The 15,634-nt window shown below is 39.7% G+C and overlaps 1 protein-coding gene across 3 annotated transcripts in view; it reads right to left on the bottom strand.

The window, feature by feature from the left end:
- LOC101034294 (acyl-coenzyme A thioesterase THEM4) overlaps window positions 1–15,634 on the bottom strand; it is a 41,439-nt gene that overhangs the window by 1,484 nt on the left and 24,321 nt on the right. For all 3 annotated transcript variants that reach the window (XR_012515016.1, XM_039460090.2, XM_039460089.2), the window contains exons 3-5: window positions 13,740–13,899; window positions 12,834–12,944; window positions 1,892–2,016 (exon numbers count right to left, since the gene is read on the bottom strand). Coding sequence is in view for 2 of the 3 variants with exons in the window: in XM_039460090.2 (XP_039316024.1) it covers window positions 1,892–2,016; window positions 12,834–12,944; window positions 13,740–13,899 (396 nt within the window). In the remaining variant the exon portion in view is untranslated. The remainder of the gene's footprint in view (window positions 1–1,891; window positions 2,017–12,833; window positions 12,945–13,739; window positions 13,900–15,634) is intronic.

Here is a 15,634-nt window from a genome sequence, read left to right as displayed (position 1 = left end):
TGATCCACCCGCCTCGGCCTCCCAAAGTGCTGAGATTACAGGCTTGAGCCACCGCGCCCGGCCTAAAGAAGGTATCTTAAAGCAAATAAAAGACAACTTACACACTGGAAGGAGGTATGTGTAACAACTTATATATCCAACGAAAGAATTGTTCTAATATAAAATCTATAAAGAACACTATAAATCAGTCAGAAAATGAGAAAAAAATTGAAAAAAAAGATGAACAAACAAAAATTTCACTGAATGGGAAAAAATATGGTCAATAAACACATGAAAAGACACTCAGCCACATAGGTAATCAGAGAAATGCAAATGAAGACCACATCGAGAAGCCGTTTTATAACCATTTGACTGGCAAAAATCATGAAGTCTGACTTCACTAATTGCTAGAGAAGATGAGAATCAAAAGAGTATCATCTATTGCTGGTGGGAGTTTAATTTGGTATAGCCTTAAAAAACAATGTGGCATTCCTCTGTAAAGCTGAACACTTAAAATACCCTGCTACCCAGAAATTCTACTCCTAAATATATGCCAAGCTCTCGCCCATGCACACCACCAGGAGACATGAACAAGAATGTTCACAGCAGCACCATTTGTAATAGAGGCCTGTCATCGGAAGAGAGACATTCATGTGGGAAAGTCACACATAGAGTGTTACACAGTAGTTCAAATGAGTGAGTACAGCCAACAACATGGATGAACCTCAGTACTCCTGGGAAGTACACAAGTCAGGTGTGTACTCATGATTTTCCTGAGACAGTCTACACACACATAAGTGTAGACACATTTTTCTTATTTACGGCATCACAACATTTCACAATTTTTTAATGGCACACACATACAATATAGTTCATACGTGAGCTGTAGTTCTTTAACCCATCTCTTATTGATGGATAGCTATGTTTTGTCAATCTTTTGCTATTGCAAATACTGTTGCATGAGTGACACAATCACTGGAACCCTGTAGCAGTCTAATACATTGTAATTTTGCACAGTTACTATATCTGTGAGATAAAGTCCTGGAGGTGGGTCAAAGGGCACATCACTTTGTAAATTTTTTTTTTTTTTTTTTTTGAGACAAGGTCTGGCTGTCACCCAGGCTGGACTGCAATGGCATGAATTCAGCTCACTGCAACTTCCATCTCCCGGGCTCAAGGGATCCTCCCACCTCAGCCTCTCAAGTAGCTGGGACTACAGGTGCACACTACCATGCCCAGCTAATTTTTGTGTTTTTTATAGAGATGGGCTCTTGCCACATTGCCAAGGCTGGTCTTGAACTCCTGGGCTCAAGTGATTCTCCCACCTCAGCCTCCCAAAGTGCTGGGATTATAGGCATAAGCTTCTGCACTGGGCTGTGATTTTGATAGATGTTGGCAATTTGCCCTTTATTAGCAATGTATAATAATATCTTTTTTTGAGATGAAGTTTCACTCTTGTTGCCCAGGCTGGAGTGAAGTGTCGTGATCTTGGCTCACTGCAACCTCCACCTCCTGGGTTCAAGCGATTCTGTTGCCTCAGCCTCTGACGTAGCTGGGATTACAGGCATGAGCCACCACGCCTGGCTAATTATAATTTTTTAGTAAAGATGGCGTTTCTCCATGTTGGTCAGACTGGTCTCAAACTCCTGTCCTCAAGTGATCTGCCCATCTCGGCCTTCCAAAGTGCTGGTATTACAGGTGTAAGCCACCACACCTGGCCAAGAATATCTTTAACTTTTTCTTTCCATGACAGGAATGAAGAATTTTTGGGCATGTATGGGTTATAATACAAAGGCAAAAAATCAAAGTAAACAAAAACAACCCCATTCCCCATAAAACCCAAACGAACCGATCAACAAAACTGACAACCTAACCCAACCAAACCTGAAGCAAGTTCAGACCAGCTACTTACTTGTTGCCTCTGAGTACAGGGTTTTCTCATCAACACTTTGAACATTACAGGAAACAAAACATTTCCTTCCTTCAACTTTATCAAGTTGGCTATTTATCACAACAACAGAACAAAGAGGGACAGGTCTGCAGAATAAAAAGAAAAAGAAAAAAAATCAGTTTTTATCTGACTTACATAACAGTAAAAGATGATCGAGTGCATGACAAGGGGTAGAAATTTATGACACCTGACAGCGAGCACTGACTGCCTTAGACAACACATTCCTCAAGGGCTCTGACACCAACAGCCTCTCATGCCCCATTTCTCCCAAGCACCACTGCTCTCAGGTGGCTACTGGGCGGCAGTCTCTGGATGCCTCTCTGGGTTTGTTTCAAAGGGATCATCAGGAATTCCAGCTCTGTGATGGCAGAGACTATCCTATCTGGATATCTACTGCAAAGTCCTAAGGGAGCTAAAATCCTTTAAAGAAGTGAAAACAGTTCCAACAGATGGTCCCAGGCAGCTTCTCTCATTTCCTCTGTCATATCAACATTTCTCATCCAATTCTGAGTAATGGTCACTATAAAGACATCTGATAACAACAAATTGCTGGTAACACTTACTGCACTAAGCCAGTACCGTCCAACAGAACTTTCTGCGATGATACAAATGTTCCATATCTGAGCTGTCCAATGTGGTAGTCACATGTGCCTAATGAGCACTTGCAATGTGGCTAGCATAACTGAGAAGTTGAGTCCTTAAATTTATTTAATTTTAATTAATTCATACTTTAAATAGCTACATGTGACTAGTGGCCACAGACGTTTCTGGGAGTCCTGGAGATACATATAACATTGAAAGCGATATGTCTTTAAAGGCGAAATTTCAGCTGGTAGAAACAGAAGGTAGAGCACAGAAATGTGTTTTGTGCTCCTATGGTACTACCAAGTGGATGATGGAACTACTCCAGGTAGAAAGGAAGTTATCATTGTGATGATCTCTCTGCCCAGTTTTCCTTTCAATGATCTTTTAATACTTCCACTCCCATTAGCTTTTCCTTTGCTCTGTTGTTGAGCCAATTCAAAATTTACCAAGACCCAGGGGACATTATGTGTTCTCATCTGCCTAGGATCTCCCTTTTCTATTAACATGACTCTTTTCATTTATCCACCCCCTACCCTCCCTTCATTCTTTCTTTCATACACTCATGTACCCCTTTTGTCACAGAACCACTTCTCCCTCATTCTTAGCCCATGTAGGTTGATTGGCATTGAATGATGATCTCCCCACTCCACATACACATAGTGATTGGTTGTGGGCACAGTCTGTGAGCACAGTCTAAAACAGTGAATCCTGGACTTGTGCTGGAGACCCTGGGGCTGGGTTCTTTTCCTCTGAGGTGCTAGGGTTACTAGACACAAGCCTGGCTGGTCTGGCCATTGTACCACTACACTGGGAAAGGCTATGCGAGGATGAAGCAGATCTAGAAGGAAGTGTGGCTGAGATTCCTAATGACACCGCTGAATATGCACCCAGCCACACCTGACTTCTCAACCATACAAACCAATATATTCCTTTTTTGCTTAAGCTAGTGATACTTGAGTTGCCTTTGCAGAAGAAAGTCCTAGACAGAGACTAACAGAAAATGTTTCAGAAAATACAAAATAATGTAACAACTATAGTGTACAATTTTTGAAATGTAACTAGTATTTAGGCACACATGGGTTTGATTGGCATAGGAAACTGGCTTTAGCTCCTTTTCCTCAGTCTAGGTTTGCTAGACAACTTAGTTAGATTTGGATTAGAGGCAGAAAAGTGGTAACAAAGATAAAAGCAACATTTAAAAAGAAAAAACATATATTTGTATGTTTATATATGTCTATACACACCCACACACCATATACATACACAATAGAAAGGCATAACAAAGCCAAAAGATTACTCTTTGAAAAGACTAATAATCTCTGGCAAGATAGTTCAAGACAATGAGAGAGCGCATATGTAAATACTATTGGGGCCAAAAAGGATATAGATTTAGCTGAAATTTTTAATAATTGAGAATTTGTGAATATTATGAATAACTTTACGTCAATTCATTTGAAAATACAGATGAAACAGAAAAAATTTCAAAAACGTTATTAAAACTAAGAATAATAATCCCAGCACTTTGGGAGGCCGAGGCGGGCAGATCACGAGGTCAAAAGATTGAGACCATCCTGGCCAACATGGTGAAACCCTGTCTCGATTAAAAATACAAAAATTAGCTAGGTGTGGTGGCACGTGCCTGTAGTCCCAGCTACTCGGGAGGCTGAGGCAGGAGAATTGCTTGAACCCAGGAGGTGAAGATTGCAGTGAGCTGAGATCGCGCCACTGCACTCCAGCCTGGTGCCAGGCGACAGAACGAGACTCTGTCTCAAAAAAACAACAAAAAACCCCACAAAAAACAAACAAACAAACCTAAGAATAAAATGATTGGAAAGTCTGAATAGTTCAATAAAGAAGACACTGAGGCTCTAAGAGGAAGAAGGGGTCACACTCTGGAAGGGGTCTGGGTCTCTCAATCACTTCGTGGGGGTAGGAGAACAACATGTGGGGGTAGGGACTATTAGGTAAACCAAAAAAGCCTATAGGTTTAAGGTAGTGAAATGCAGGAGTTACACTAGCTAGTGTTACTCTAATTTACTATGGATTTTTTTTGTGAAGTTCTTTTGTTTTTTGCGTCAAATTTAATGTGGCCACAGAACTTTGCTTCTAAGATTCTGATTCTGAGGCTGGGCGAGGTGGCTCACACCTGTCATCTCAGCACTTTGGGAGGCCGAGGTGGGTGGATCACCTGAGGTCAGGAGTTTGAGACCAGCCTGGCCAGCATGGTGAAACCCTGTCTCTACTGAAAATACAACAAAATTAGCTGGGCAAGGTGGTGTGCACCTGTAGTCCCAGCTATTCAGGAAGCTGAGGCAGGAGAATTGCTTGAGCTAGGCAGGCAGAGGTTGCAGAGAGTCAAGATCGTACCACTGAACTCCAGCCTGGGCAACAGAGCAAGACTCTGTCTGAAAAAAAAAAAAAAAAAGAGCAAACAATGTGTTGGAATCTCCACTATATAAAGGGGAATTAGTCAATTGCTCCCTATGATTATATCAACTGTATTTATAGTATTTGATTTTATTAGATGCATATTGATTTAGAATTATTATTACCTACTAATGAACTGAATATTTTATTATTACAAAGTAGCCTTCTTAGTCCTCAATATTACTTTTGTTACAGCTCATTATTTTTTCTGATACTTGCTTTTTTCTGGTTACCTTTTGCCTAGCATATTTTCCCTTCCTTTTAAACTTTTTGGTGTCACTTAAAAAATATGTCTTGTCTGCGCGTGGTGGCTCACGCCTATAATCCCAGCACTTTGGGAGGCCGAGGCAGGTGGATCACGAGGTCAAGAGATCGAGACCATCCTGGTCAACATGATGAACCCCGTCTTTACTAAAAATACAAAAAATTAGCTGGGCATGGTGGTGCTTGCCTGTAATCCCAACTACTCAGGAGGTTGAGGCAGGAGAATTGCCTGAACCCAGGACGTGGAGGTTGCGGTGAACCGAGATCGCGCCATTGCACTCCAGCCTGGGCAACAAGAGCGAAACTCCGTCTCAAAAAAAAAAAAAAAATCTCATATAGTTTCTAGTTTTTTACATTTAAAATTCAATTTTATAATCTGTCATTGAACTGATGGTTTGGTCTATTTATAGACTGCTATTACTGATTTATTTAGAATTATTTCTATCATCTTATTTTGGCTTTTTATTTGACTTGCTTTTTCTAACCCTTTTTTTCCTTGCTTTTTTAGAGATTGAGTTTTACTACTTGTTTGATCTTGTACTGTTTTAGACATTAGTTACACACTCATTTTAATCATTCTCCCCACTGAAAAATATGAGGATGTATAAACATTAACTCTGTTCATCTCCTCCCAAACTACATGCTATTGTTGTCCGGTATTTTAGCTGTCCTTTTGTTAGTCACTACAGTTTATTTATTATAAATTTTTACTTTTTATTCTTTTTAAAGATGGGTTCTCAATCTGTCCCCCAGGCTGGAGTGCAGTGGCACAATCACAGCGCACTGCAACCTTGAACTCCTGGGCTCTAGTGATCTTCCTGCATCAACCTCCCAAGTAGCTAGGACTACATGCATGAGCCATTGCAACACGTCAATTCTCAGAATTTAGATATCATTATTACTTATAGAGTCTATTTAGATTTCATTTATCTACATGTTTACCAGTTCACTTGCTCATGATTCTTCCTTTCATCCTCCTGCCCTCTGGGATTGCTCTCCTTCTTTCTGAAGTTCACCATTTAGGAGTTCCCTGGGTGTTGTCCTGCTGTTCCATAATTTCTCTCCATTTGTTTGAATGAAAGCACCTTCATTTTGCCCTGATTTTTGAACTTCAGCTTTAGTTTAGACTGACATTTTCTTTTGGCAGACGTTTTATTGTCTTCTGGCTTCTACTGTTGCTACTGAGAGGTTGACTGCCAGTGTAATGGTGCCCTCTTGCTTCTAAAAAGCAAGGCTGCTCTGTAATGGCTGCTCTATCCTGGCTCTGCTTTTAGGATCTCTTTGTCTTAAGTATTCTCCAACTTCTCTCTAATGTCTCTAGATAGACTTTTAAAATCTAGCTTGATATATATTGCTTTCTATATTGTCAATTCATGATTTTCTTTAGTTCTCAAATATGCTCACCCATTATTTCCTTACATACTGAATCTCTTTGATTATTCTATTTTCCTAGGACTCTAATTAGAGCATTTTAGATCTTTTTATTTGTCTACTCTAGCTTAAGCTCTCTTTATATTTTCCATTTCCTTTTTTCTCTGTGCTGGATTCAGGGTAATTTCTCTCTCTTTCTGCTAAACCTAGATCTGAAAATAATAATTAAAAAGCTTCACTTAACATATGAAGTTGCTAGCTCTAAATACATTAACTGTGATCCTCAAAATACATCTTTAAGAAAAGTATTATTGTCTTTGGTTAATGGATGAGGAAACTGAGGCCCAGAGAGGTTAGGTAATTTGCTGAAGCTATATGGCTGTTTTGTGGGACACGTGGGATTAAAATCTCCATCGGTCTGATTCAAAGTTCCACTTCCCATTTTGCATTTCAGCTTGTTCTTTCTGCCAAATGACTTAGTTAAGGTGGGCATGTTGATCTATTTATGGGATATATCTCAATACCAAACTGGAACAATGGAGCCGGTGACTCATTTAGTGTTTTTACTAATACAGCCACCACCACCATTACTGAGCATATGGATCTGACGAATGAACACCTGATTAAATTTCAATGGAAGGGGAAAATAACTTGTAGGGAGAAATGATTTACTGGGCGGTGAGATTATAAAAATCATGAAGGTTTGTATTAGTTTGCTTTGATGCTACCACAAAGAACTACCTGAGACTGGGTAATTTACAAAGAAAAGAAGTTTAATTGACTCACAGTTCTGCATGGCTACGGAGGCTTTAAGAAACTTATAATCATGGAAAAAGTGACAGGGAAGGGGAAGCAAAGCATATCTTACATGAAGGCGGGTGGGGGGGTTATGCCAAATGCTTTTATTTATTTATTTTTGAAACGGAGTCTGCCTCTGTTGTCCAGGCTGAAATGCAGTGGTGCAATCTTAGCTCACTGCAACTCCCAGGTTTAAGTGATTGTCCTGCCTCAGCCTCCTGAGCAGTTGGGATTACAGGCACGCACCACCATGCTTGGGTAATTTTTTTTTGTATTTTTAGTAGAGACGGAGTTTCACCCTGTTGGTCAGGCTGGTCTCGAACTCCTCACCAAAGGTGATCCACCCACTTTGGTCTCCCAAAGTGCTGGGATTATAGGTGTAGGCCACTGTGCCTGGCCTGCCAAACACTTTTAAACCATCGTATCTCCTGAGAACTCACTATCACTGTAAGGGCATGGGGGAAACCACCCCCATGATCCAGTCACCTCTCACCAGGTTCCTCCCTCAACACATGGGGATTACAATTCTAGATGAGATTTGGGTGGGGACACAAAGCCAAATCATATCAGAGTTACAAAACTTCTAACTAAATTTTTAGTAAAAGCCTACGCTTGTAATCCCAGCTACTCCAGAGGCTGAGGCAGGAGAATCACTTGAACCTGGGAGGTGGAGGTTGCAGTGAGCCAAGATTGCCCCACTGCACTCCTGCTTGGGTGGCAGAGTTGAGACTCTATCTCAAAATAAATAAATAAATAAATAAAGGAACAAATTCCAGAATGTGAAACCAATTGGCTACAAATTAGAAACACAGTGCCACAAGATTATTTCTTTTTTTTTTTTTTTTTTGAGACGGAGTTTCGCTCTTGTTACCCAGGCTGGAGTGCAATGGCGCGATCTCGGCTCACCGCAACCTCCGCCTCCTGGGTTCAGGCAATTCTCCTGCCTCAGACTCCTGAGTAGCTGGGATTACAGGCACGTGCCACCATGCCCAGCTAATTTTTTGTATTTTTAGTAGAGACGGGGTTTCACCATGTTGACCAGGATGGTCTCGATCTCTCGACCTTGTGATCCACCGCCACAAGATTATTAAAGTGATCGGAGCTTCTGATAAAAAAATACAGAATGAAAAACAATTGAAACTCTAAAAAGCAAACAAAAACCAGAAGTCTAGGGATTATCTCATTTTCCCTTTTCAAGAAGACTATTGAGTGTATTTTTAAAGTTTGTTTTAAACTCTTGCAGTGGAATGACATTTAGAAGTAACTCCTTTGTCATCTGTCCACAAGAATTCACATCTACCCTTCTTGTTCTTACACCAGTCAGGTATCAAAGAAACCTTTCCATACAGACTGCCCACAAGATGGCATAGTTATAACAGGAAAATGGAGAGAAAGAAATGACATTCCACAGCTTTTGAGTTTCTAGTAGATTCAGAGGAAAGGTTCTGATCTTTACCAGTGCACCTTTTTATCAGAGTAATTTCTTCAGTTCTATATTTCTGTTCACTTTCATCTGTGTTTAAATAGTTCTTTAACCTATTCACTGAGGTATTTTTTAAATAACTACGCTTTCATTTCTCAAAGTTCTATTAGGTTCCGTGGCAAACCTGCCTAATAATTTTTATAGTTTATTGTTGTTTTCTCTTTTTGTGATTTCATCTTTCTTTTTTTCTTTATATTTTTGAGACAAAGTATTGCTCTGTTGCCTGGGCTGGAGTGCAGCAGTGTGATCTTGGCTCACTGCAACCTAGGTCTCCCGGATTCAAGCGATTCTTCTGTCTCAGCCCCGCGAAATAGCTGGGATTACATGCACAGGCCACCACCTCTGGCTAATTTTTGTATATTTATTAAAGTCAGGGTTTTGTCATGTTGGCCAGGCTGGTCTTGAACTCCTGACCTCAGGTGATCCACTCGCCTCAGCCTCCCAAAGTGCTGGGATTACAGGCGAGAGCCACAGCATCCAGCCTCATCTTTTATTTCTTTGAATATCTCATACTTTATCTGTTTATATTGTATATTTGATTATCATGGTTTAATATCTGTTTATATTATGTATTTGATTATCATACTTTATCTGTTTATATTGTGTATTTTATTATCATACTTTATCTGTTTATATTGTGTATTTTATTATTATACTTTATCTGTTTACATTGTGTATTTGATTATCTTAAATCCCTGAAGGTTTAAATCTTATTTATTGTTTCTGTTGACAGTCACCCTTGGTCCTTTCTTTCCTTGTGTATTTGGTACAGGATCTACTTTTTTTGAAGGAGGAATGTCCTTTAGCATTTCTTGTTTGCCATGTTGCATGAAGAAATCAGAACTGGAGCTTCCCAACTTATGTGTCATGAATGCGTCATTGGCATGCTAAGACACCCTTTCTGCTGGCTAGTCATCACTAGTTAAGAACTACTTTCTCTATTTATCTTAATGTGCTAGGCGCAAGGAAATAAATCCAATGGGATATTTGGATCAGAGGGTTGGAAATTATTTCAAATCATTAAGGAATAATCTTGCTTCTTGCTGGGCACAGTGGCTCAAGCCTCTAATCCCAGCACTTTGGGAGGCCGAGGCGGGTGGATCACGAGGTCAAGAGATCGAGACCATCCTGGCCAACATGGTGAAACCCCATCTCTACTAAAAATACAAAACATTAGCTGGGCATGGTGGCGCGTGCCTGTAATCCCAGCTACTCAGGAGGCTGAGGCAGGAGAATTGCCTCAACCCAGGAGGCGGAGATTGTGGTGAGCCAAGATCGTGCCATTACACTCCAGCCTGGGTAACAAGAGTGAAACTCCGTCTCAAAAAAAAAAAAAAAAAAAAATCTTGCTTCTTAAAAGAAGTAGAGTAGATTAAGGCATCTGATGATTAGTTGACACTGCGAATTATCTTCAATTAAAATTTAATCCCAGATTGTTACCTTTATGTAGCATCCTGAAGGGCCATCAAGTAATCATATTAAATTTAATATTATGATAACTATTATTATGAACCCAAATAACTGTATACAAAAAACCAGAGCCTGATAAATATTAAATTCTGAACTACTTATATAATCCAATACTTTATTCTGCTCTTTAGTCATCAACTAAGAGAAGAGAATGGAGGCTGTGTGTTGTAGTGAAGAGCATCAGTTGGTGTCATAAGATGTGAGTACTAATCCTGACTGAATTGCTCTTTACCCATATAACTTCAGGTAAAACTTGTTTTCAGTATGTTTTCCAACTGTGGGGAACAAATGAACAGCAATGCAACTGACTTCTGTGGATGTTTTCTCGAGTGGGACAAGGACTAAGTGTAGAGACTGGCAGGCTCTGCTTCCCATTTTGCATTTGAGTATGTGCTTAAGATACAAGCACTTTTTGAGTTAAATGGCAATCTAAATACTTCATTTGAGCTTGTTTTCAAAGTAACCTTTTAAATTTATTTTTTAGGAAGGATGTTGTACTTCATTATTCAACTTTATTTGAACATGGAAAAATACTTTTAAAAACATGGAACATAGAAAAGTATTAAAAACTTAATTTTAATATATTCTTTATCATGTTAAGAAAACCTAGATTTCTAGAATCTAATTTACAGTCATAACTAATATGAAATATTGACCATCTGTAAATATGTCAACTTTCCCCAAATTAATCTCTAAAATAAATGTAATTGCTATTAAATTCATTAAAAGGAGGCACATGGATGTTCTCACTCGTAAGTGGGTGTTAAATAATGAGAACACATGGACACGAGGAGGAGAACATCACACACTGGGGTCTGTCGGGGAGTGGGGGGCTAGGGGAGGGATAGCAGGGGGTGGAGCAATAGGGGAGGGATAGCATTAGGAGAAATACCTAAGGTAGATGATGGGGTGATGGCTGCAACAAACCATCATGGCATGTGCATACCTATGCAACAAACTTGCACGTTCTGCATATGTACCCCAGAACTTAAAGTATAATAAAAATAAATAAATAAATAAAAGGAGGTACTATAACAGTCTGGCTTTAGAGGTTAAAAATCTAAGGCACAACTAGGAATAGAAAGGAACTCTCTCAACATAATAAAGGCTATTTATGAAAACCCTACAACTAACATCATGCTAAATGGTAAAAGACTAAAACCTTTTCCTTTAAAATCAGGCACAAGACAAGGATGCCCATTCTTACCACTTTTATTCTACTTGGTACTAGAAATCCTAGCCAGAGTAATTAGGCAAGAAGAAAGAAATTGACATGACTTTATATACAGAAAATCCTAAAGATTCTACAAAAACCTGTTAGAATGAATAAACAAATTCAGCAAAGTTGCAAGATGTAAAATCAACACACAAAAATCAGTTGCATTTCTATATACAAACAATGACTAATCCAAAAAGGAAATTAAGTAAACAATTATGGCCAGGCACAGTGACTCATGTCTGTAATCCCAGCACTTTGGGAGGCCAAGGCAGGCAGATCACTTGAGGCCAGGAGTTCGAGACCAGCCTGGCCAACAGAGTGAAACCCTGTCTCTACTAAAAATACAAAAAATTAGCCAGGCATGGTGGTGTGCACCTGTAATCCCAGCTACTTGGGAGGCTGAGGCATGAGAAAAGCTTGAACCTGGGAAGTAGATGTTGCAGTGAGCTGAGATCATGCCACTGCACTCCATCCTGGGTGACAGAGTGAGACTGTCTCAAAAACAGAAACAATTAAAAAGAATAAAATACTTAGGAATACACTTAACCAAAAGGCAAAAGTCTTATACACTCAAAACTACAAAACATTTTTGAAAAAAATTTAAGACATAAATGTTAAGACATCTGTGCTTGTGGATTGAAAAGACGTGGTGTTGTGTGTGTGGTTCTTTTTACAGTTGGGGTCTAGTTCGGTTGCCCACCCTAGAGTGTAGTAGCATGACCCCAGTTCACTGTAGCCTCTAACTCCTGGGCTCAAGCAATCCTTTCAAGAAGCTAGGATTGCAGGCGTGCACTGTTGGGCCCAGCTAAATTTTTTTAAATTAATTTTGTTATGTAGTAGATGTTGGTTCTCCACCCAGAGCCCTTGGATCCTTTTTTCACTTGTTTTGGTTATTTTCCCTAGAGCCTGCTTTGCTCAAACAGAGACCCTTAGAAGTACCTGTAAATTTATGATCCCTGGGATGTCCCTGATCCCATGACTGATACATGTGAGAGTATGAAGACTCTAGCTCCCTCGTCTGAGACAAGAGACAATTCTGAGGCATAAATTTCATGCTAGAGCTCCTTTGTATGATTCAGCTAAAGCTACGCTTTGGTGGACTTTGAGAGTTCAGCCTTGGTTGACTTCTTCAACGTCCCTGTCCTGTTTCTCCCACCCCCTTGCTAGTTTCCTCTGGGAGCACTTCTTTAATAATCACTTGAACACAAATCATGGTCTCAAGATCTGCAACTGGGAACCTGACTTAACAACATCTAAGGAGAAATGGAAAATTAGTATGAATTTACCTTTTATAATTGATGTTGAGATTGGCAGTCATGGCAACTCCCCCAAAGATCATCACACACGTAGCAAGAGTAGCATCAACCATGGTTGCAAGGGCGCCTCCATGAAGGAATCTAGTTACAACAGGAGTGGAGGAGAAATGATTTCAGAAGTTCTGAAGATAGAGAGCCTCTCGAAAAAGAAAAATTATCCAAGCATCTTCACACAATATACTTATCAAAGTTCCACTTAACCCATGCTCATTGTACTGAATGACAAATACTATCTATGTCCCCAACTTTATTTTGTTCATAGCATAATCATATAAAGTATTTGTAATAAAACCAGAACTTAACAGTAACCAGATCACAAGCAAGCAAAAAGCTAAAATATAATTTAGAAAATTTGTATTATGTTTTTATTATTAATCAGGTATGGTGTCATGTGCCTGCAGTCCTGGGAGGCTGGGGTGGGAGGATCACTTGAGCCCAGGAGTTTGAGGCTGCAGTGAGCTACGATCATTGCCTTGAACTTCAGCCTGGGCAACAGAACAAGACCTTGTCTCACAAAACAAAACAAACTATACATATTCATTGTTTAGAAATTTAGGTAATGGAAATAAGAAAAAAGAAAAAAGAACAAAAATTTAAGACCATAATATTACCCACCTAGTCAGTGACAAGCCACTGTTAACACATTAATAATATGCTCTCAAATTATACTCTATTGCCCTGTGTCCTACAATATTATACATCTTCTTTGATATATTAAATATTTAATCACACAGCAGTATAAACATCTTTCCATGTCAATAAATATAGATCTACATGACCATTTAAAAATCTTCACTGTAGTCCATGAACAGGACACATGGGGGCACTGTAAGATAAAAATCTTTTAGATCCACACTTTTAGACTATCATTCTTACCCAGGTGCTCCTTCCAGGTAAGGGCCTCCTTGAAACAAGCAAACCACCCTTTTCTCAACCTCATTGTAGAACATTACGTATTCAAAGCCTAGGCCTTCATCAAAGCTTCTGGTGAAGAGCTGGGTCTGTGACATTTGTTCTTCTTTCATGTGCTCTGGGTCTATAGAAAATGAGGTGGATGGCAAATCAGAAACAAAGGTAAGAGAAACGCCATGGCAGAGGCAAGCACCTGGACCCTGTTAGAACCACCTGTCAATGAATGATGGACTAAAATATCCACAGGGTGCAAAATTGAAAGGAATGGGAGGGTCTCAACAAAACAGAATACAGGATCTTTGCCCCTGTGAAATCAACAGTCCAACTGGGGATAGAGTACACAGATATGAAATCAAAACAAAGTACCCACACATGGCAATCAGGAATATAGGATACAAATGCTAACAACATACTGAAAAAGATGGTATAGACAGAAATCCTTCTTGGAAGAACTGTGGTTTAAATGCAGTTTACAGAAAATAAAAAATGTAACAGAAAGGAGGTTTCCTTGGCAGACGTGAGTTTAGCCTATCAGTTATAGTGAATCAGCAATGGGTCGGTTCAGCCCAATACTCATGTGACTGTGACTCTAAGCCCCGCAAACTGGCAGCTAGAACCATTGGGGTTCATGAAATAAGACTTCGGGTCGTAACCAGCATTTTTTTTTTTTTTTTTTTTTTTTTTTCAGATGGAGTTTTGCTCTTGTTGCCCAGGCTGAAGTACAATGGCACAATCTTGGCCCACTGCAACCTCCACCTCCCAGGTTCAAGCAATTCTCCTGCCTCAGCCTCCCAAGTAGCTGGGATTACAGGCATGCACTACCACACCTGGCTAATTTTGTATTTTTAGTGGAGACGGGGTTTCTCCGTATCGGTCAGACTGATCTCAAACTACTGACCTCAGGTAATCCTCCTGCCTTGGCCTCCCAAAGTGCTGGGATTACAGTTGTGAGCCACCACCCCCGGCCAGTAACCAGGCTTTAAAAAAAACAGAACACTTACATAGCAGAACCATATATTCTGGGTGAGTACTAGTGTACTTGTTCAGATACAGTTTTTTTCCGCTTATACAATTGTGAGCAAGCTGGAGGAACTGGACTGAGTCAATAAAGGTCACTCCAAAAGACTGAAAGCTATTGCTCTCAAGGAATGGTCCATTTATCCTTTCACATCTACTTTAAAATTTAATCTCCCATACTCACCTTTCTTTCATAGCTCATCAAGATTTGCCATATATAAAACTAGTTTCTTTCATTTGTATTGAGTTTACAGTTACGAACTTGGAAAAGGATACAGATGAGAAGATCCAGAAGTAGGGAGGGGGACAGGAAGGATGAATTTTACTGAGGTCATGAGCATCCTGGGGCAGGCACCCTGTCTTTCAGACTTTGTATACCCAACAAATGGCGCAGATGTGCACATACTATATACACTTAAGCAGTTGTTGAGTGAATTGATGGTTTAGAAGGCCATCAATTGGGGATCAGTATTATGGTATTGTGGAAAGAATCTTGGTCTGCGAGTTGGGAAAATTAAATTCTTGGCCTTCCTCTGGCCTATAACTCATTCTTTTGCCCCACACTTTATCCTTACAATGAGGAGATAAAACAAAATGAGCTCTAAGATCTCTTCCAACTCTGACATTCCAGGACTTCAGGATAAGATAGGTATCAAGAGCTTCTAATGTTTTTACTTAAGAGTTCAAAATTTCTGGTCTAGATTACCAAACCTTGTGCTTACTTTATAAAAATGAGAAAAATAAGGTCTGGGTTGAGTCAAAATGTAGGTCGCTTCTAAATAAAGACCGATAGCTACTGCTCTCAAGAGGGTGCATTTGTCCTTTGTGATGGTGACAGAAGT

Source organism: Saimiri boliviensis, chromosome 19, assembly GCF_048565385.1.
Source record: "Saimiri boliviensis isolate mSaiBol1 chromosome 19, mSaiBol1.pri, whole genome shotgun sequence".
Lineage (NCBI taxonomy): Eukaryota > Metazoa > Chordata > Mammalia > Primates > Cebidae > Saimiri > Saimiri boliviensis.
The sequence above is the reverse complement of the archived record's forward strand: the minus strand, read 5'-3'. Positions and strand labels throughout refer to the sequence as shown.